Source organism: Rhea americana, unplaced genomic scaffold (genome assembly GCF_003343005.1).
Source record: "Rhea americana isolate MKP2758 unplaced genomic scaffold, rheAme1 scaffold_28, whole genome shotgun sequence".
Taxonomy (NCBI): Eukaryota; Metazoa; Chordata; class Aves; order Rheiformes; family Rheidae; genus Rhea; species Rhea americana.
In genome coordinates this window covers 6,739,489-6,763,782 of record NW_028186401.1, presented here as the reverse complement: position 1 = coordinate 6,763,782, position 24,294 = coordinate 6,739,489, and the positions used below count along the sequence as shown (strand labels likewise).

At 39.0% G+C, this 24,294-nt stretch overlaps 1 protein-coding gene across 1 annotated transcript in view; it reads right to left on the bottom strand.

Annotated features, from left to right (window-relative positions):
* The window catches only part of ABHD17C (abhydrolase domain containing 17C, depalmitoylase), a 37,309-nt gene extending 13,022 nt beyond the window's left edge, over positions 1-24,287 (bottom strand). The window contains exon 1 of the mRNA XM_085308719.1: positions 23,325-24,287. Coding sequence (XP_085164845.1) covers positions 23,325-23,857 — 533 coding nt within the window. The 5' untranslated portion in view covers positions 23,858-24,287. The remainder of the gene's footprint in view (positions 1-23,324) is intronic.
* Positions 24,288-24,294: the final 7 nt, after the last annotated feature.

Sequence of the window (24,294 nt, the reverse complement as noted above, 5' to 3'; positions counted from 1 at the left end):
TTTGGCCAATAAATACTACTGAAAATTGTTTACACGATCAGAGCAAAACACTGAATTTCATGTCATCCTTCAGCAAGCACCACGTCAGCATCTAGGCCAAAATACCACAGAAATCACATAGCAGATTTTCAGCATAAATGCCAACGCTGACAGTAAGGCATTGGATTAAGGATTTTTGTGTTAACGAGAATATCAACTGCCAAATGAGGAAACTAGTTTTTTCAAGAATCAAACTCTAGGAACATAACAATTCCCTTTGCCGCTTCTCACCCACATTCCCTTGAATTCACACAAATATAGGTCTAAGCCTTRAGTGTTTGACTGACCACAATTAAGATTGATTTTCTAAAATAYGAGATGTCTCTCTCCTCTTCCTCATTCCAGTTCAACTCCAAGAGGAAGCACTATGTGATTGAAGTTCAGTAGATTTTTTGACTTCACAGTTTCACTGCAGTAAGAGCCAAAAGAAGTTTGCGTAGTATTCTGGCTTATGCAACTGCAAGAAAAAGATCTTTTCTTGCATATATCCCAACACAGTTACAAGAGCAGAAAAACATTTCTGCAAACGTGTTCACACTCAAAGCAATTTAAATGGCTGCCAAAAACACTGAATCAAGGAATCTTACACAGCTTGATATCACTATCTCTATTATTTTATTGCCACCCCAGACAGTCTCCAGAAAATATGAGTGTCATTTGGTTATGCTACTGAGAAACCCCAGTACTAACACACACAGGCTCACTCTACAACTCCATTATTAGTTTACCCCATGACACTTGCAAAACAGMTGTTAAGAGGATATTTTTCAAGTTCCCTATTTGCAAATACCACAGCAATACAGGCTTGCTGGACTATCTGACTGTAGTTCTAACCCACTGATGCACCATCTCTTTTCTCATAAAAGAATGGATCAAGTAGAAGTAACTTGGCTTTCTGTAGCCACTTCTGTAGGAAAATAACTTGCACTGTTTCCACAGCTGCAGTAACTTACTTATCCCCAAAGGATGAATCACTGCAACTGCTTCTTGTATTTTGCCTTGTGATCATCAGCTATATACTATCAAATATTGATAAAAGTGCTCAAAGGTCAACCAACTTCTAACTAGGATAACATATCATTATGCAGCGAGTTCAATCAACAGATCTACAAACTGCTGATTAGTGAAGCCACAAAAAGTTTGCCCTGAACAACTATGGTAGGTTAAAGAAAAAAGAAGCTATTTCATATCATTTTTGTGGTACCAACTGTAATCAAAATACATTTTAAAATTTAATTGGATTATGCTGAATTGTTTCCTACCACTTCTATTTGGAAAGAAGCCTACAACTGTGAAACCAGAGTAAAAAAGTTTYAGCAAATTCTAATCACTAATCAGATGTATTCCTAAGAGTACAGTCTCAGCAGTCATAAGTCTTATGGTAGCCATAACGTAAGTAATGGCCACCTCCCACATTCACTCAGGCACTTACTTCTTTCCCAAGCACTGTACTGCCACAACCATTTGCGCGACTGCAGAGTGAACCGAACAAGCTAAAAAAAACTCCTCTTTTTGCAATTATTTTTCACCTGGATTAATTTAAGCAYGATGCACAAAGCGGAAATGACTGTCTAACACTGAGGGCAAAAATAAAGATGGGTAGTAGCTTTGACTCACTAAGAAAAGAAAATACCTTTTGTTAGACCAATAAGGCAGTGGGTGTGGGTAGTAACAGACAGGCAAGCCTCTTGGGCATGCAAACCACTCCTCAGGCATGCACTCCCTTCCCCTCCCACTTCGACTAATTAGTCTAGTGAACAGTTATCTCTAGCAACCATCCTTCACATCCTCAGACCATTATGGCTATAACACCACTAGCAGAAAATCGGCTTAGACAGTACCACCACTTAACCATAGCTYAATTCAATTCCTAGTCCATTCCTTATCTAGTGTAAAACTGGGTTGGTTGATCACAAGTTCAACAGAAGTTTATGTCATACTGTAAACATAGTGTTCAGATGTGTCAGATGTTGAGATTAATCCTTTCCCTGTAGGAAGAACCAGGAGATTCTGGTTCACAAACTATTCATCTCATCTCAGGCATCACACTTCAGAAGAGAGGCAGAGGCTTCAGAGAAGAGCAGCCAGAACACACAGGAATTCAGAAAAAAGTCTGTGAAAAGACTTACAGAACTAAGAGTTGTTTATTCCAAAGGAGAGAAGGCTTAGAAAAGTCACAAGAACAGGTTTCAAATAAGTAAGAGGTAGCTGAAAAAAAAAAATGGAACCCATTACACTCATTTTGAACAGAATGAGATGTAATGGCCAAAAATTACAGCAAAGCCATTTAGGTTCTTTCACTATCATCCAGCATGTAACCTGAGAAAGCACTAACGGACTGACTAGTGAGAGCGCAGGATTCCCACCACCTAGTGCTTGAATAGGCTACAGGCAACTGGTCCTGCCTTGGGAATGGACCAGATGACATTTGAGTTCCCTTCTAGCTCTGTCTTCTGCAGTTGTGTGGTCAGTAGGCTTCTGCATTAAAAAAATTCTTCTGTAAATAARTAAGGGTTAGTGCTTGGCATAAACCAAACAGTTTTACACTGCTGAGCTACACTGAGTAGCTTTTGGAGGAGAGGAGGGAAAAACTTGTTCATTACATAAGAAACTTAAAACCACTTTTTTCTCTAAAAATCTGTCCTTCCTTTTCAAATACAACTTTAAATTATTTCATGTTCCTTTGCCTTAAAGGCAGACTGCTGAAGATGTCACATTTCCAAGTGTTAGATGCCTTCCCTAACCAAAGTAAATAATCTGCTCAGGACTAGGCAAAAAACAAACACTCACAAAAGGTAAACCCATTCCCTTCATTTTTTCCAGATTCAACAGTATCTTCAAATACAACCAAGTCCCTTCTCCTTCCACCTCCAGCTTTGTTGGAAGATTTCATACCACTCCACAGCAGCACTTTCACATGCTTGTTTTTTGAGCAAGGTTACACTGTCCTAGCGCCTGGCCACCCATGCCGCCAGCTGTGCAGCCTGGTAGGTAACAGGGCTGGTCTGCAGGCTGTCTTCTGCTCTTCATAAGTTGGGCTCTATCCACGCCACTGCTTATTGCTAACGATCTTACAGTAGAGACCATTCTATAAGTGCACTCAGACAGTATTCAAATTTTTCAGAAAAGTGCTTAAAGACAGTAGAAAGATGCATGAAACATAAGAGCGTAAAACATATTTGATAGTATGCCCCGTCAGCTGGGAAAGAAGGCTTCTGCAAATTTGCACGCTGGCAGAAGTCTCTTCCAAGCTAGCTGAACTGTCACAAAAACGTTGTGATACAAAAAACAGAATGGGCTAAAAATACGTAGTCTGCGCTTGCAGAATTTTCTTTAAGAGCTCCCTAGTTTTCTAGCAAACTCTTTTGTTTTTTCTTGCATTGGGAACTCAGTAGTATTTATAACCTAATTTCTTATCCTAATAACCTAGAATACTACATTTTGTTTTGTTCACATTAAACTGCTCCTTTATCTACCTCATGAACTAGCTGTTATAAACAATATACAGGTTTAGAACAGCTGCTCCTGCAGGACTGAGATCTCTATTACCCCCCACAACACACACACACACTCCCAATAGCATCACTTCTTAAGATACGAGGGAATAACAGAGTTACCATTAAACATGCATTGAAATTTAAGCATGAACTTGTCCCATGGGTGCATAGATGTGAAAAAAAAAATGTTGAGGTACAGTTATTGTATTAACTCTTTCATGGTGAGGAAATTTTAGCAGGAAGGCCACTGACAAGCAAGACRACTCTCTTCTGGGCCACACACACACACCCCACTTAGCAATAATGTGGTAGAGTTCTCTGAATTTCTGCCTTTATCATTCCACTATTTTACAGCAATACGATAAATTACAACACTCAAATATTCAATGTGCATTCATGCAGCRAGAGGAAGGGAACAGTTTCCCAAATGAAGTCCCCTGGAGTTTTTCCTTCAGTTTACCTATGGATAGAGACCTTTAATGGTCAAGAGAGCACAACAGAAAAACTTAAGTCACAAATAAACTATTCCAATTCCAAAGGCACAAAACACTCTTCTGCTTGCAGTGAAACCATGATTTACCTCCAGCTCTAACAAAATAATATACATGCACTCCTTGCAGAACTGGTTGCTTAGTTCTGACTTTATAAATATTTTCTCCTAAAAAGGGGGCTTACTTTTCTATAGTATAAAAAGTATTACTTAAAACTGAACAGCCTCTGCTGAAAATATCCTAACATAYATTTAATACCAGAGAAAACAGCAAGAACACAACAAACGCATGCAAAGATGGCTATTACGAATATCATCTGGCAATTGCATCATCTTCAGTAAGCTTCTGCTTTATGCGAAAATCCTGAGAGGGAATACCTTTCATTACACCAAGTTACAGAGTCAGAGAGAAGATTAAGAAAAAGATACAATAATTCCAAACTAAACAAAAGGACAAGGAGTCTCTTTACCTAATAGAACCTACTAAACTACTTGAGAAGGGCACAATATCACTAGATGAAGACTATAAGCCTGATGTATGTTATGCTGATATATAACATATTTCTCAAAAAGTTTTTTTTAAATCACATTTGAACAACTAGTGGAGCTTTCTGACCTTGACATCCTGCAATTAAAGGCTGACTTCAAAATACTTCAAAAGTTTTTTTTTTTTTTTTTTTTTTTTTTTTTTTTTTTTTAAGAGCCTCTCTTGAATACTCATGAGGAAGGGAGAGAGGCTCAACATAGTCAACACAGAAATTGCAAACTTAAAAGCAAAAACTTTTCCTCTTAATGGATGACAGTATCGAGGCATTATTCATCACCTCCTGAACACTCAAAAAGCCTATACACTAGCAGTTACTTGCTTCACACTTTTTATTTGTTCTTCAGCTATAAGAAAGAGACATACCTTGACACCTTTGCAGTTTTTAATGGTATTTGAAACTGTAGCTTTGTTTTTAATCTCCCTACTCACAGGAGCAACTGCAATCAAAAGCATGGTAAACTGAAAAAGGAGCAAATAACAGTGGGAACAGAAGTAAACAGATGCCTATATTCAAATGTAACCTCTTCCCCCCACCTCCTTTCTCTAGTAAGGTTGGAAACCAGATGATGTTCTCTGCACTTGGTCACCAAGTTAACCCTAAGATACACACATGCTCTGCTCTCCTCCGTTTCTTAGCTTCTTCCAAAGCAGTTTCTTAGAGYAGTCTTGCTTTACACCAGTTAGCCCCAAGACTCAATGGGTAGATGGCATACTAAAAATGAATTTCACTCCAGCTAGTTTAGAAATAGAGCATTGGAATTACTTTAACAAAGTCTTTTGCATTTAATTAAGATGCTCTGTAGCACAGAAGYGTGCAAGAAAAGTCTTGAGCTTTATTTATCAAAGACAGGAAACCTTTACTGGCCTCTAAGAACTACCTTTATTAACCAYAGCATCAATAGTTCATGAAAACTCAGTCAGCTATGTTCCATTCTRTACACTTTACTGTAGCTGGTGTACCAAATCTACATAGCCAGTCTCTGGGGTACATTTACATAACAAGAGACAGAGGAAGTTCTGTTACTTGCACAGTGAGGCCCAGTCCATCCCTAGCATCTCGGGGAGCGAGGAATTCATTAGCTTCATCTCCAGTTCCTCACACTCACCTCTAACCTGCTGTGGTATTTTTAGTTGTTACATGCATCACACTGTATGTTTTCTTATACAGTAGAGGTAAGACAAAATCATAATCCTCTCAGCATTTAAAAATGTGGTATTTAAAAATATGACAATCCTTTTAGCATTGCAAAAGGCCTGTACTTGTAGTGGATATCCTACACTCAAAAGCAGAAAATAGGATGAAAAAGCACCTAAAATTGTACTCTTATACAGGCTGCTAGGAAGAACAAGAAAGCTTAGACAATCTCCATATGTGTACAAGGTATTGTCATATAGAGATTCAGGTAATACAGGTGTCAATTAACCCAGGAAAAAAAAACAAACAAACAAACAAACAAACAAAGAGTGCAAATATTAACAGAGTTATCCAGTCCCACAGATCTTGTGCTTTCATAGCTATTTCCTGAATTTCAGCTGCTTCCAGGCGGGAGAGCCCTGCCTCGCTCCCGCGGCAGGGACGCGGGGTGAGCCAAGGCCGCCTGGCTCGCCTCCAGGCTCCGGCTGCTTTGGCCGCCTCGGCTCAGCAGCGGGACCCGGAGGCTTTGCCGGCCCAAAGCAAGCAAACTCCCTGCTCCCGGGGCACTTCCGTTAGGCAGCAGCGTTGTTATKCCTGCACTACCTGTCTGCTGAGGCACCCGTGACGCCTCAAATAACGATCCGCAGCGCTGCTCGTAGCCTGACTCTGCTCCACGCGAGACACAATCAGCTTTCCGAACATTTCCCTTATCTCCGCGTACCTACAGCAAGCAGCACACAAGGTAATTTTCAAGGTATACCACCCTCCTGCAAACCTAACTGCCAGAGGCCACACCTGTTCAAGTTTTATACCTCTGAATCATGAGCCAAGACTGCTTATGAGGTGGAGCGCAGTGGCTTTTGACCCCACCGCCACCCGCTCCAGCCGTCTCCAAAGTTTCTCCCTTTCTTCGGAGCAGCTCAGCTGCTCACAAAGCAGGAAYTAACTGTCAAAGGGTGCAATCCAGACCAGGTGAGACAAAAATGGCACTAGCTAGTCTTCTTTAAACAGCACAAGCTACAGTTTCTGGAAGTGCAGTTATCACTACAAAGGCATACACACTGACCACCCTGCCCTCGTGCAGCAACTTGTACGGATTCCCACAAAAAGGTATTCCTACAGGTGTTATTTACTCGTCTCTCTTAATGTAGGGGAGAAAAAAAAAGAAAATAATTTACACACAGTATACACGCTTTTTACCAATCAACATGTGGCTTAAGTAGTACACTTAAAGCTAAATAGTTGCAAAGAAAAAAAATCTTGCCCTAAAGTTTCTGACATCAGCTTTAACTGAACTGTCTTCACTAGGCATACCTAYCTCAAAGAAACAAAACTAATCTCAACTTTTAATCACACTGCAAAATTCACCTAAAATTTCACGCTTCTAGGCTTGCATAGCTTATTAGCTATATGCACTACAACTTAATGAAAAAGGGACCACTGGGATCATAAAACAGAAGTACGGGTGAACTCTTCTGGAGGCAGTTATCTAGGTCCTCTTAATAAAAAGTAACTGTTGGAAGAGAAGTGTTAAACTAGAGTGCTAAAACCAGCTCAGTTGGAGAACACTGTCCCACCTGCATAATAGAGGAATCACATGGTTTGCCAAGTTGGGATTAATCTTTTGGAGACAAATATTCTAAAAAAGTAGCTGGTTACATGTCTTCATCTAGCATTTGAGAGGCTGGCGGGGGGCGGGGGGGCAAGTAAAATTCAAAGCAGATCACTCTACAAGATTCAGAAACTTTCATTCATATATGGCTTGGCCCTGAAACTGCTCAGTCCCACTACTGAAATAAAAGGAAACTGCTTAGCTCTTCCTTTTGCTTTCTTTCTTAATTTTTGCCTCCCTTTTACATTTTCTTCCACCTATTTACTGTATTTTTATTTAGGTTTCAGCCTCTAAGCAAAAAGTCATTTCATCTATAGGTCACCTTCAAAAGACCCTCATGTTTTCAGGTGATGAGAACAAAAGATTAACAGCATTAATTAGAGTGACTAGTTTTGCTATGGTTCACTGATAAGTTGCAAGCTATTAAATATAACATATGTGACTCTGATATTTGTTTTCCTCAAGTCATTCACAGACATTTATAACTACATCCATAAAACAAGCTGGTGAAATAGATTAACTGTTGTTCCCCTCCATTGTGGGAATAAAGAAAAGTTGAACAGACTCAACAAAAAAAGCAGGTACTTGTATCTCAAATTCTAATAGAAGAGGCAAAGCTAAAGCCATTTTCACATCATTCTTCAAAGACCCCTGGAAAACTGAATGCAGCCTCTTACACAAAACACCAAAGCCGGAGGCCCAAGAGGATTACGTGTGAGCTGGAATGGAAAATACCTTGTCTGCTCATACTTGCAAAGTGGCTGCTACATCACTTCTACCCATTCAAAAACACCAGCATAGCTCAGGTCATGATTTGTCAGTGTCTCACAGAAAGAGACAGAGGGGCCAAGGAGAGGTTAGAAAGGAATCACAGAGGAAAAAGAGGCAGAGCCCTTGCTACCAGAATTGTTAGGATGTATGAGCCAGCCTAATACTCCCAGAAAGGACTGGCTACAGCTAAATGTATCTGTCCCCATTATATGAATATTTTATCAACTAGCATTACATGAAGATGACTCAGCTGGCAGCAGGATTTCTCCTTCTCCTATACACTTGCATTAATATGYTCATACACTATAAAGAACAAAGTTACGACTTCTCTCAAAGCTATGCAATATCTGCCACACATTCAAGGGCTCTACGCAAAAGCTAAGTGTAGAAATGCTATGGCCGGTGTCATCCGGCAGATCACGCATCCTGTTCAGACAGTGCTCTCTAAYTCTTCGGAAATATTTCATGTTTCTTTGAGCTACTCTGTAATCATTTCCATAGGTTTAAAGAAAAAAGGCACTATTTTCTTTGGATTTAAAATGCACTTCCACTGCACTGCATCTGCAATTTCACTATCTCGTGAACCAGAAATAGGAAAGCATTCTGTTTGAGTAGACTGCAACCTCTGTTTTTTCCCCACACCCAAGTAAGTGGAAAAAATGTATATCAATTTCATAAATAAGTGCTGCAAACATCCTGAGCTGTATCACAGTGAGACTCTCTATGCACTTAAGCATCTGCTTTCAGAGAAGTGGAGAATATTCATGGTCTGACAGGGAAATACTACTCTTCTGATGAACCTCTCCTGCCTTCTCTCARCTATACACTTTCAGCTAGATCCTTTAAATGTTATAGAAAATACCCAAAGTGTTAGCTGCCACATGGAAGAAGATAGTCACTTCATTAAAACAATCTGTTAGTATAAAAGTTTTCCAATACCTTTTCAGAAACAAGAAAAATCTCAGCTTTCCTTTGTTCCTCACCATTTTTTATATTGACATTCTTACTTTTAAACGAGGCTCATCAACTCACTTCAACTTTTTTTGATGTGGTTCTCAATCYGATCTCAGAGTTTTAAGAGAAATATTTTTTAGGAGAAATTTACAGAAATATTCTACTGAAAAAAAAATTTAGAGGGTTTAAAAAATGAGGACATGAACAGTATCTTAGGCAATGCCTTTATAAATAAGCACACATTAAGCATTCATTTTGTGTCGCTGTTAAAGATTAACTTTTTATGTTACAAAAATTTTTCCTTCTTATATTGCGTACAAGCAATTTCTTAACTACATTTCAGGAGAAGGTATATTAATAGATACAGGGAGTAAAATAAAAGAGAAGGAAGAAAAAAGAAAAAGGAGCTTAAGGCTTCCTATAGTTTACATCAAAGCCCTATATAAATGGAAGTTATATTTCATTCCTAAGCATCCTCAAGTTCTTCTACTCCTATCTCTAAAGTATAGGCTGACTCAATGGTACCAGGATTAAAGGCCTGCTGCTCCACAGAAGCTCTGCATTATTTACACAATATTTAAACTTGCACTATTTTACACTTAGTTTTCCTCCTGTGCATGTTCTTTACTGAACTTTCAGCATATTGAAGGTTCAGGCCCCAGTAATGTGCAAATATAAAGCTAAGATGATTAAAAAAAAAAGAAAAAGAAAAAGGATACAGTAATCACCAGGATTAACAGTACCAGATGTTCTAAAACATCAGAGCACAGATAACAGGTTTAGAGCTTAAAAATCAAATTTCCTWGTCAGAGCCTTTATCTTCACAAACCCAAGAGCTAAATCCCTCCTCCCCTTCCTCAGTTAATACTACTTGAAATCAAGTACATTAAAATTTAGCATACAATCACAGTTCCTCTTGTATGTTCAGTAGAAGTGCCCACAAGATCTGCCTTGTGCTCTCCAGGAGCAGGACAAATTAGCACAAAACCAGTAATTTATTAAACACAGAGATGTTTGTATTTACACACAAACATATAACTAAATTTACTGGTATTAAGTATTTAATTAACAGATGCTAATCTAAAACAGACATTTCAATAAGGGATTATCTGATCTATACATTTAGAAAGGTATTAATTTTCTCATAACTTCCATACATCCACATGAGATAATTCAGTTCTGAAAGAAGGACATATATTCCTTATTCAGCTTACCCAACTACCATATTTGGCATCATCTCTGGCTACTATGGAGTAAGGCATTTTGCCCAGATCAAGAGGTTTTAAAGACAGTCAAACAACATGCTTACAGTGTTGGCAGAAAACAAAATATGCATCTAGTTAGCAGGACCAATTGCTTTTGCAATCAGTCTGGTGAAAGACTTCCGGCTAACCAGCTTCTTCTCCCTTAAAAGAGGATGCTTACTAATTATCCGACAGCTACTCCAACAGCAGCACAAGTACCTAGCTGTGGAGCAAGACCAATTATTAATGCAGCCACTTAAATGCTTTATTCCAACTGATGCCCAAGGTAAAAACTGACTTCCTGGACTATGATGTTATTCAGTGTTTTGTTTGCCTCTTTATCTGTGATGCAATCCTGGTGAACTAAACCCTATTTTGTTGCAGTATCACCAGAGAATAACTGGTTATGCAGGAAGAAATGTTATCAATTCAACCAAGTGCCACTTTGGCACTSAACTGTGTACAATAAACCAGCACAGCATAAAGAAAAGTCTTGTGTTGTTGGAGTTCCTATTTTTGAAATAAAAGATAACAGTGCAGTGTTTGAAGGAACAGGTGTATTAATGTTGATATAGAGGCTGAATGCCAATTTGGTAGCAACATTATGCCCAGGTAGGTTTTCTGCAGCTTCACCATTCCATAACGAATGCACTTTTAGTTATAAGCCGCCGTTGCGTTTCCCTCACCACCACTGTTCATATTTAGCCCTCCATGCAGTTACATTTTATACATGAATAGTTTTTCCCCTTCTAGTACTACAAAGCCCACAAGAAAGCAGCAAAATAGAAATACTTAATTAGAATTTAAAAAGAATATTTAAAGAAAGTCTGATCAGATATTACTGTGAATAACAGAAAAGAACACTGTTCGCCTTAGACTATTACCCAGAAACACTGGGAGCAGTGAAGAAGGAAAAAAATAAGAGTGTTAAATCAAAATTTTTGAATTCGGCCTCTCTTCTTCAAAATCCAAGTAACACGACGAGCCAAGTTGAAGCTAACATTGCCTTATTTTCCAAATTGACACTTGCTTCATCATAAAACAAACAAACAAACACAAAAAACTGGAAAATTACTGTGATTGACCAAAGAGACTGAGAATCCTTGGTTCATTTTTCCCTGTTGTTGAAATGCAACAAGTTCAGGACTACATCCAGATAAGAAACACCCAAGATACTTAGGTCAAACATTCCTCATTATGATCATTATTAAAGTGGATTTTTGGATGGAGGGATAGTTCCCTGAGATAATTCGAAGATGCCAGTTTCTATATATGTCATTGGTCTGCTCAGTGCCATATGCAAAACGGCYTACAGCTCTTAAATGAGCTTTGACAGAAGGGCATTCAATATGGAAGGGTGGTATATGGTATATTCAAGCACAAATTTGCTCAGTCTCAGCAGAATAATGAAGGATAAAAAAAAGAACTCAGACTAAGGAGACTTAATAGACCTCATGCCCTCTAAAAAACTGGGTCAATATGAAGGATTTATGACAATCTAATCTTTTATGGCAAAAACTCAGATCCAAGTCATATTCAAGGCCATTCTGATCTCTCAAATTGCTGGCAACTTGACTTTCTGTTAAAGCAAAAACATACCAAAATAATTTCTTTATTGGAAAGACAACTATATTTGAGCTTGTATTCCTTCACAGATAATAGCTTCTGTATTATCAGATTAATTTTGAGCATAAATCATAAAAACAGAATATAGAACTAATTGCACTGGTTTTGTGGACAAAGGGCTTTAAGGAGTGAAAAAAAATTGCATTACATGAATAATTAGCAAGAGCTCAGGCGAAAGGCCAGAGGGTTTCCATATCAGAAAAAAAAAAAAAAAAAAAAAAAGGAGTTTGAAAGCTGGTAGAGATTCAGCATAAATCTAAAGCTTACAGGCATACAGGTCAGCTTTTAGCTCAAACACCACTTAGTATCTTAAGCTACTGTACTGACTTCTGAGACGGGTGCTTCTCACGTCAAAAAGATTCCTGCAATGTATGCAAAGTCACAAGGTGATTATTAACCAGTCTGAGACAAAGGTTACATGTTCATAAAGGTTACATGTACATGAACTACACAAAAAAATACTACATAAAAATAGCAAAATTGGATCCTACCTACTCCTACAACAACTTGGGTATTTTTTTACAACAGGTTAAGCTTGACAAGATACTCATACCTAGACTGAAACATTAACATTCTGTAGCATTATCAACATACATTAAAGCTATGCCTTTACTAGGGAAAAAAAAAAAGACAAGACTACTGTAGGGAGCAACAAAAAAATATTTTGAATAAAATGTGCAATAAAGCTCAATATGCAAGTTGAGGGGCATTTCAGACTTAGTTGAGCAACACAGACTGGCTCTTGACCAGCTGCCCCAAGGTAAGAATTAGCCAGGAACACTTCCAAAACAGACTTTACACAGAATGAACTATTTCAATTAAAATAAATAACACACATGCTTTTGACACCCTCCCCCCTCCAGGCTATAAAACTTTGGTAGTTTTATAGTGGATGAAGAGCATTTTGGAGAAATTTTCTAATTTTCTAAAATTGTCCCTGGAGGACATGCTTCATAAACAGTACTGTTTTCTAGAAAGATGACACTTTCCCCAGGCTGTCATAAAGCTAACATTCCTACTTTTGGTGGTGTACATTCATCAGACATTGGGGAAGACTACACAGAGATTGGACAAAGATTAATATCTGTACAAACAAACCAGTCCAACACTTAAGGCAAGCCAACAAAGAGTTAACAAAAATTACCTTGAAGTGTAAATGGTTCCACATACAAAAAAAAAAAAAAAAATGCTTTGCACAAGTCTACCCCCATATTACCATTGGATTCTCTTTTACTTTGTATACGCTAAGATTTTCAGTTTATTGGATTGTGTAACAGTTCATATGACCTTCCCAAAGGCAGATAAATGTTCTTGTTTAATTTATTATAAATAACTCTTAAATTTCATGGAATAATGATTAAATCACCTAAATATTATCTCAGTTTATCTGTGCACTAGAAAGACTATATAGTAGGTTTTGCTGCTTTGTTGATTTTGAACACCGTTTTTCAAGTTCCAGCAAAAGACAYCCAAAGCAAAGCTAACAAGTCAACAGTACAGAGGAATGGCCAGAAAGATTTTATAATCTGAGCAAAACTCTTTCTAAACAATTCTCTTAAAAAGAAAACATTYGAAGCAAACATTTCAGAGTGCTTTCCTAAGAAAAATCTCAAAGTTGGTTTCATAATTTTCAAATCTGTTGGATTCCATTATTCCTTAGCCCATACTTGTTCACTTGCTGAACATACAAATGAAGTGGATGTGCCATGTCACAGAAAGTTAAAATTAACAACCCTTAGCCATGAGCATCTTTAAGTAGAATTGTGCTGCTAAATTTCTTAAAAAAAAAAAAAAAAGAGAGAGAGAGAGCGCGCTACTAGCTGACACTGTCTGACTTGAGAGGGGTTATCTGCCAGTCATCAATGCACACATCTTGTCTCAGCACCATCCCTTCACTGATGAAGAAGAGTCAAAGTTCTTAAAGTGAAGTTTCCATATGTAAATGACATTTTTGAAATTGATAATACAGGTCTTCCTAAAAGCCTACCCCAAACTGTCTAAATCACCAACGAACTTCAAATTAGCCATCGGGAAAAAAAAAATTCTTTCTAGGTACATTCCAGATGAGAATTTCAAGCGACCATGCCTATAAACAACATTACTTTTGGGAAAGCACAAAGTTTTTATAACAAATCCACACAAAAAGAGTGGCAATACTTTGAGATTAGTGCTAATTAAAATGTTTTCCTCTGGACTCCTGAGGCAAACATACTAACTTAAAACCTTATCTTGCCTATCAACATAATTTTTCATTTATGAAACCACATGGAATTCCCCTACTTGAAAGATCTGTGAAGATTTCACAGATGTATTTAATGACTGTAGGGGTTTTCCCAAAGACATGGAAGTGCTCATAAAGACAGATGAAATCACAGGAGGCAGGTACGGGGTGGGAAATTGAGCCAGATCCTACTGGTTAGCACACTGTAGCACCTTTGCATTATTCAGTTTTATGGTCAACATATGCAACCCCAACCTAATGCCGTTGTAGGAACAGTGTCATTCTACAAAACTAACGGAAGTTAAAATAAGGTATGCATGTAGATAGCACCAGTATAATACTATCACTATACAATTGTCCTGAATTTGCACCTTTTTGAGACCGTGTGAAGTCAACCTGGCTTCATGAGCAAGCTTGCCACAAAAATGTGTTTTTCTCAAAGAAGCCTTCGCAATAAGGAATGCAAATATCTTCTCAGCCCTTAAGCTGATGCTTAAGYACTATTTACCCCATTCTTTATTCTTAGTCCTCTAAGAGGAGCATCTTTACTCCTCAGTGTTCATTCAGAGTTTGCCCAGTTTCCAAGCCATATCTGCCATGTGCTCACACAACCTGGAACACAAGAAGTAACAACAAAATGCTCCTTTTGACAGCACAGCTTCATCACGGTCACAGGGAGGGGGGTATTATTAACTCTGGATTTATTGCAAATAGATTTATTGAAGATGGCTGTACAGTCTAGTCACAGCAAACAAATCTTACAGCACATTAGTTATTACCTGAGTCTCAGTCTCCTACTACTCCAAAGGTTTCGTGGAAGAGGTTCTCTTAACTCTCAGAGGTGTCCCTGCTCAAGTGGAGATTCACCGCTGTGCAGCCCACCGCCATGCAGGAGAGCTCAATGGGCTCTAGGCTGCAGCATTATTTATTTATGGGCACAGAGTCTGACTCATGGTCATACAAAATTTGGTGTAGGGATGTATTTTTTGATGACCTCATGCCATGCTGGGGAAAAGACACCTTTTTCCTGACCTCGTGCCCATTTCTGGCCTTACTAGTTGTGACCAGTATTACCTAGTTCCTCCTGGTCAGCCCTGGGCACTGTCAGTTATTTGTGGTCAGCTAGGGACAGAGATAAGCAGGGAGTAGTTGCACTCGACCAGAGGTCAGCCTGAGCATGCAGCTACTTACGTCATTCATGTAAAAATCTGAAAGCACGTCAAGATGAGGCAAGAGTTATTGGATCATGGAAAGTGCTTCACAGCCTGGTCCCGTATATTCTAAGAAAGACAAAATGCTAGATCTCTAAGCTGTAAGCTTAGCTCTAAATGCTAMGCTTCTGCTTCATGTCCAAGCAATTCAGGTAACTTTTGAACATCTGCACTTACCCGGACAGTCTATCTCCACTCTAGTTTCCATTTCCCTTCCCTTCTATAACAATTCTACTTTAGATTATACTTTGCTGAAAGTGAGATTTTCTACTGCTAAAAGTTACTGATTTGTGAAAATGGAATACATATTTCTCCAATGCATCACACTAACATAAAAAAGCATGCACAACTCAACTTCTTCATCCAGATCTTTCCTTGTATTAAAAATACCAGCACAGAATTCTAGAGCTAAGGTCCTTCCTTCAATCACAGATGCTTTTTATCTTCTCCATTTAGACTGCAGACTGGAAACTCCCTTGTACATTCAAAGTTGCACCAGCTGTCCTAGTTTGGTTTTGCATCATAAAACAGAACAATGATAGTATTAAAAGACCAATTAATTGTTAAATGCTGGGCTTCTTGATGCCCTAAGTACTAGTSTCTAGTACTCTAGATCTAGAACTGATCTCAGTTCTCCACTATACACTTATTTCTACAGATGCAAACGTGTTGTCCAATTACTGTATTTTAGTCCATACAAAAYTGATGTTTGAGGGACAGAACATTCACTATAAGCTCAAAATTATGTGAAGAGATGATTAAGAGCTAGTGTAGTTCAAAAATTGTAGCATGTGCCTCCTGGGTTCAAAAGAATATAAGGAATCCCTCATCCGGGGCATGGTAAAGTGCCTTCCCAAATGCAGTGGCAACTCAACCTATCTCCTGAAGTTCCTCAACAGAAAGAATTCTGCCCCGTGTAGCAGCTAATCAGCAAAGCTAACTTGGTATATGCACGAGCACATTAGCCTCAACACATTCAGAGCTTATTTTACGATGCATTTCAACTGCTCCTAGTACAGCCTTGTAATTGATTTRTTTTTGTGAGGGAGGGTAGAAAGGAATGTTAGTTATTCATGAAGTTTATGACCAGCTTTAGGGGGAAAGAAAAGAAAAAGAAAAAGCAATGTTATCTGTCCTTAGTGCTACCCTATTTGGAGGCTCTAAGTGTTAAAGCCAACACAGAAAGCAACTGAGGGACTTGTTTCCTGATATTTTGCTTAAAAATACATCTGAGGCAAGCTTTAATGGTAAAAGTTACTATAACTAGATTYCCCTCTCCCCCAGGCAAATCTCATCTTAAAATCAAACATGCAATTCAGATATGCTAGGCACCAAATCACTAACTGCTCAGCATTTTTGTTTTATTGTATCTTCATGTGAGAAGAAGCACAGAACTGAAAAACAAACAAAACCCCAAAGCTCATTTTCTCCATTAAGCATGGAAATATTCACTTGCTCAAGAATTGTTAAGTTTTTCCCACAAAACCAGTTGCTGACAGGTGACTCTTTTTGGTAGTTTAAATGTTACTCTTCATATAATTTATTCATGGCACCTATATCCTCAGGTCTCTYGAGTCCTGGATAACATTGCCAGTTGTTTTCTTTTTTGGAGAGGGTAAGGAGGGGCAGGGAGGGGGCTTGTTTGTTTTTGTTTATACTTACAAGCACAAGTAATGAGCTACTTTATCCAGACAGAGACAGGGGAGAAGCTTGCCTTTCTTTCTTATATAGAAGTTAATCTATCACGTGGCACTAAAAGCAGATAAAATCCTGAGTCGCTTCAGCACGTAGACCTTAACAATGTGTCCCTCTAGAATCCTTTATGGACCACGCTCCGATTATGCCAAGAGACAGGCCTACAACTTCTGTATAGTAGGGTAAAATAACACRGCCAGCTCAGGCTGCTGAATTTCAGGACTCTCCACATGCAAGATAAACCTTTGGGTAACAATAGTTGTTATCAGCAGCTTATTTCCCCACCACGACCCCCAGAAACACATTAGTTGCAAAGCACTCCTGTCAATGAAAAGATTTTTTTTTTTTAAAAAAAAAAACAAGCTTTGATCTTACAGTCCTGATAGAATTAGGAAAATATTTAGCAAGACTACTTTCGCTTACTTCAGTGACTCATCTACATACCAGGACACCAAAGCTCAGTAAACATTTTGGGTAACTTTCAACATCAGCACACCTGTTTTAAACAGTGGTTGGTATTCGTCCCTAGGATACTCATGCTCTGACTTCATTGCTGTCCACTGCGCAGACAATGACAAGAGACTATTTTATAGGTTTCTATTTTTAAGCAACATTTTATGCAGTTTTTCTGGAAGTACTGACCACAGTAGGTAGAATAAGTTAAGTTTTAGAAAACAGTTTCTTAAAATGTTAATGAGTATACATTACACAAACCTTTGCAAACACTGTATCAACRTTATTGAAAAACTGCAAGTGTGAATACCCTGTTACAATTAATGATAGTTAGGAGGGAAATCTCCCAAATCAAATTCATGGATGTACTTAAGAAGCTGCACTTGTGACAGGCTCAAGGAAACACATTTAGAACATATGGAATCTACTGCAGATCAAGAGAATATCTAAAAAGTATTATCTAGAACAACTGTAGTAAAACAAAATACATGAAAATAGAGGTTAGTCGTTTTCAATTCAACTTCACCCTACTCTTTAGGCCCACAGTTTTTGGAAAAACAAAACAAAAATCCCCCACCTTTTATCTACACCTTACCTATAATTTAAACCTGCCTWCCAGGTAATAAACAGCAAACAAGGAAGTACAGTGGAACCCAGAAGTCAGTATTTATGACTCAGCCAAGCACAGAATTCAGCAATCTAGTGAATTCACTTTGCTAATTCTGTATCAGAAGCCCTACGTTTTCACTTACACATAGCAGACACTTTAGCAGCAACCTGGAGAAATCACTAAGCTGAATGGTGACAAAGTCCTAAAGTTTTCTGATTAGCAAAAACATCACCRCACTGAGAACTACACATATCCTTTTCCAGTTTCAATGCTTGATTTATGTGCAGTAGTAAACTGTAAACCCCAGCTACCGGACAGTCTTCACCAGCACATATTTCATAAAATAGGTATATCCAAGTTCAGTGGTAGAAAGGTGATGTGACTCATAGCAAGTGACAGAGCAAAATGCACACACACAAAAAAAATCCTCTTGGAAAGTTACACTGAAAGTAACAGAAGTTAACAGAACACACTCCCCCTTACATTTACCAAGCACTGTGCACAGSGAGGGAGTTTATTCCTACTATAAAACATTTTGAGAAGGTGTTGAATGTTTTGTATTTGTCTCTCTGTAACAAACCACGACTCCTGCCCTCCCAACCTTCCAAATGTGCATATTACAAATTGTTCAATTAAACACTTCCTGGAACACCAAGTGGGAAGAAGCAAATAAGGCTAAATCTTTAAGAGGGTTTCAAGGGACTACGTAGAATAAAAATCTTTAAGTCAGCTCAGTGCTGAAATACTCAGACTAGATCACACATGGCAAGACAGTGCAAGTGAAAGACACTGTGGCAAAGAACATTAAAATAGAAAAACTATTCTGATTTATCAGAGAAAAAAAAATGAAGCTATTATTACCTAGGAAGCTGTAGCCACTCAGCAAATCAGAATGGAGACTGACTAAACTGATACAACCTCAGAAGATTAGTTACCACAACTACACTAATCTAATCAGATGAGTTACCACAACTACACTAATTTAATCAGATGTGTTTCCCGATTGTACTTAAATGAGAACTGCAACACTTGTCACCAACTCCTGCAAAGGAAACATCAATGAGGGGAGAGGGGGAATCAGCAACATGAATAAAAAGATACCCCCTAATAACGAAAGCTCAATTATATTTGTTTTTTTTTTAAACTATCACATCTGAGGAAAAAGTTTTGAAAATTACTGAAATTCTAAACTATCTGCCATCCATTACTAAAAGCCTCTGCATTTAACTGTATCATTTCATAGTTCAATTCCTTTCACTGTGGTAAAAAAGATGAGTTCTTGTGCCTATAAACTTTCTATTGACAAAAGTGAAAATGAACCCATGCTCTCTTATGRATGTTTTGAAAATAAAATATTTAAACATTACAATAAAATCAGGTATTTATCAAAAGCTTAAACAGAAGCAGGGGATATTAGAATAGCTTATAATGTGCACCAGGAAAAAATATCAAGCTATAATTCACTAACTGCAACAAGAACAGCTCTTCTAAGCAATTTGTTAACYATGCCTTCTTCACCTCCTTTCAATATTCAGAACATGGGCTGATGGATTATCATCTTTGATATTCTACTTTGCAATCAGAGGTTTGAGGAAAGCAGTGCMTTCTTTCATTTGACTGGGATTTCAAACCATTTTACAAATCTTTTCCAAGCGTTTAGAAAACATACCAATTGATTTTATTACAAATACTGTGCAACTGAAGGAACAGTCATGGTTACGTGCTTGTACAGTACAAACTAAGTGTGCATCCTGTTCAACTACTCTTAACATTGAAGTCTTGGTTCTCTTTCCATATGGAATTTATGGAGAGAGGGAAAAAAAAATCAAGTCATTCTGTGTATATGCAGCACTGAGACAACCAGATATTAGGGTAACAGTTAATCACATCTCAGTAAAAAGCAGCAACTTAAAACCATGTGGGCCATGACAGAACACAGGGTCCAACAGAACCAGAATGAAGAGAAGGTATATTTCTGGAACAAGCAGAACTAAAACAGACAAAAAAAAGTGTCTAAAACACAGTATTCAAAACAAAAATGTCATCTGAAGCCAAGAAATTAAAATTTTTGATGAGAAATATTTAAGTACCAGATGGAAATTTCTTAATCAAGCGGATATTGGATGATTATTACCTAAGATAGGATCTACAGTAACCATTGCTACAATTAGACATCTGAAGGAACATCTATTATGAACTCACTCTACGGAGATACAAATTACATCTTTCCTATGCTGAAAGACAGTTACCATTCAAACCTATTAATTAGTAAAATTACCAGTTAAGAGTATGTTATTCATATGGAAAAGTAACCATTTAGCTAGCAGTAAGGAAAATAAGTTATTGTTTATTCAGAGTAAGAAGAACAAAGAACAGCTCACATCTATTCTCTGCAGATAGGCTGATGACTGAGGCCAAATGAAATGGCTATTTTTCATCCACTATTGATAATGCTGATAACATTTTTATAATCATTTGTCATATACAATTTGATACCTCAATACTTATATGATAACAAGATCCTCATTTCAGCAACTTGAGCAGTATGGTCAGGAATTTATAGCCATGTTTGTAATCACGGTCAGTTTATTATCATTTCTAAAATTTGGCATCAATCCATACTGTCCAAGTGCAGTGTTAATTCCTGTCTTACTTGGAGCAACTCTCAAAATACACTGATAAATTATTTGTTAAAGATCAAACTTCACAGTTACAATAAAAAAAAAAATCTAAGACTTCCAGCATTTTAATGATTCCTTTCTGCTGCCAGGTAGAATGGCTGGTGGACTGAGAACTGCAACAGACTCCCACAGAACTTACACGGATAACTCAATGCTTTTCTATGACATAGTGAACCTGACCTATTTTAAGACTTCACTTTTAACTTTGCATTACAGTTCACCGCCATATGATTACAGGCCAAATATTAGGAATTTGCATAAGAACACACACACATACACACACACACACACACACACTCTTAAAAATGACTTAAACTGCTGTAACAGAAATGGTATAATACGACATTTTACATCAAGAGTTTGACTTGTATTCTTACAGTAGAATCTTTCACTTAACTGTAAGTTGCATCAAATTATTAATAGAACAAAAAATGATCAAAGCCTTGCAACATTCATGTTACTGCTTAGAGAATTCATAAGCAGGAAGACTATTGTTTTGGCTCATACTTGTTATGAGGAAAATCTGAGGGAACAGATTCTATTGATTTTCTTTTTTAAAAAGCTTACATTTTACCTTACCAAAAACCTTCACTGGACACCTCAAGTACTGTAACATTTTCCTTAGCTCCTGAAAAATCTTACCAATTTTAACACAACTGGTCTGAGAGGATGCTCAAAATAGCACTAAGATCTGGGATGTACAAGCATAGCAAGGTAGRAGCTGGCAAATTTCAGCCCCTCAAGTTAAAGGGAGAACAGAACCYGGATCTTGTATAAACCACAGAAAGGACTCATGACCTCCTCCAGTCATACTTCAATAGAAGGAGCCCAGTTCCCTCAGAGCAAGCTAARTACATGTTGGGATTGCCCACTGTGTCAAACTTCAAAAGACTTAAATGAAGGAACCTCTAGTTTCTGGATCTTCCACTGGTCTTAAACACATACTAAATGCCTGTYAAGACACAAGCAGCTCCAACTAGACATGAAAGAACTTTCTCAGAGCCCCAGAAAGCTTTCATGAGAAAAATTTCATCAAATAAACAGTAAGAGAGGTATAGAGAAAGCACAGAACTAAAGGACAAGCATTAGCCAGGTATGGCTTATACACAGCACTTTTCCTCCCTTAAAGCTTATTTACAGCGTGTATATGCATTATAGGGCATTCAATCCTCTATTATTGATACAGGAGATCAAAATTACTTCTTTACATCAGACTATATTACTCATATTCAAGTAACATTTATATTATTTGAATTTTGTATGGATCTGGAAAATAAACCCAGAACCTGGTTTACTCAAAGACTTCCAGATAAGATTTCCCCCACAGTCTTAACCTGACTTGGGCAGACCACTGTCAAAAGTCATTTGGATTCCACAACTGACCAATCCCTGGATCCTTCAAAAGCCAATTATCAAATTAGTAACAACTCATGTCACTATTTTTGAAGMACCTATGGTGCTTTTGATGGCACCTATCCATACAGTAGATATTAAATACTCATTTCATTTCWCACAAGCCAAGTTCATCTACACGACCCCAGTGCCAAGAAGAGACARCATCCATAGTTCTTTTCTCTTGTCCCGATGCAGCAATTCAAGCCTTTTAAAACATATCTCCTTTAGGACACAACCTRTGAGGTCTCAGTTTAAGAACCACTTACGCAATAGCAAGTGGAGCTCAAAGTTTCTGCAAACAGATCAGYCTACAGAGGTCCAGAGCTGGTAGACAGTTGTAGTGAGGCATCAGAGGCAGCAGAGCAAGCAGAGGCAGCTCAGGAGTTCCTAGAGGTCATTGGCTCCCTGTGCTCCTACTTGCCACACTGCCTTGACAGAGACTTCACATTGCTCTTCCACCCCTTTGGATGCCACCTTCTTCAGCACCTCCTCCTAGCAGGATCCCCACCTCTACTTCCACCCATCAACACTTTTCCCTTCCACTTTGCTACCTCAGCAAACTTGATAACAATTATTTGGTTGCCAAAAAGAAAAATATGTATATGTCACATGAGCTTGCATGAAAATTCAGATACATCACAGACAGTTAGCAGTTCTTCGTAGGCAAGAGCCTAGGATACTGCCAAATTCAGTCAATGCTTTGGCTTGACTGGGTTAACTCAAATGTAGACAGTGGTGGGCAAAATTTAAATCAATGCAAAATCTTAAAGAGTGTTCTTTTGTTGTTGTTTTGCACCCTACGAGCTCAATCTGATTTGAAATTGCAACCCACACAATAAGAATACTTCCTGCTTGTGGCGGAGATTTGTAATGGTGAAGCAATGGACACCACAATATAGCTGATTGACCCTGAATTCAGAAAAGCCCAAGGATGAAGCCTTGGGCATCCTTTTAATGAATGAAGCCATCTGACAAATTACATCGTAGTTGTTGATGGAACATCTGATGACACCTCAAAACGTGAGGCRCACAACCACCTGCAGACCCTTTCCCTCTACCTCTCAGCAGGTTAGCTGTTCAGACGCTGAACTTATTAGGATTAAATGGAGATACAGAAATATCTTGTTCCCAACATCCATTTACCTTGTCCTGAGAGCCTGCCAGGCTGCATCAATGTCTGCATACAGGTTTTTCTCAGAGGGCTTGCCGGTGCTCACCCCGTAGCCAGAGTAGTCATATGAGAAGACGTTGCAGTTGATGCGGGAGCCAAGGCCAATRTAGAAGCTGCACATCTGGCCCAGGTCCACAGCATTACCATGCGAGAAGAGCAGCGTATACCGGCCAGTGGGGGCACAACGTACGAACATGCAGCCCAGCCTGTTATCTCGCGCCGTGCGGGAGAAGAACACTTCCACGGCATCCAGTTCCCGCTGCGAATACTGCCAATCCGCCCGCTCGCTCAAGTGCAGGCTGCAGGTGCCCGATCCCGTCGGGGTGCCTGCCGCCGCGGCCGCCCCAGCCTCCTGCTGCTGCTCGGGCTGCAGCACCGTGTACGTGGGCTCCGGGGGCAGGAAGGCCAGCTTGGCAGCGATGCGGCTGGGGCAAGGCGGGCAGCAGAAGAGCCAGCATAGCTCACCCAGAGAGAAACCGTTCATTCTGGGGCCTTGTTCTGGCATCAGAGACACCGGAGAAAAACTAACCTATACAGGGAAGAAATCAAACCAGCYGGCCCACAGCCCTCCTCCAACACAACCTGCGCACCTTCCTGTAAGCCTCCTGACTGCCCTCCCAAGCAAACAGCCTCTACCTTTGAGGAACTACAAATCACCGAAAATAATACGTCTCTTCCAAGCCAGGAAACGCACTCAAGAAGAAAACCCCCCAAACCATTCACCAAGTACAACCGGCCTTGCAAACCCCTACAACTGACGCTCCAACRAATCCAGCCCTCTAAACCACCACCCCAGCTCCGCTTAGAGGAAAAAGGAACATTCGTGCGACCGACCCCCGAGCGCTACGACTCGTGCCGCTCTCCGGAATCGCTCCGGAGCAGAGGCCCCCGCGCCAGGGCTCCCGCCGCGCGGCCAGGCCCCCCGGAAAGCCCCTCCCGGCC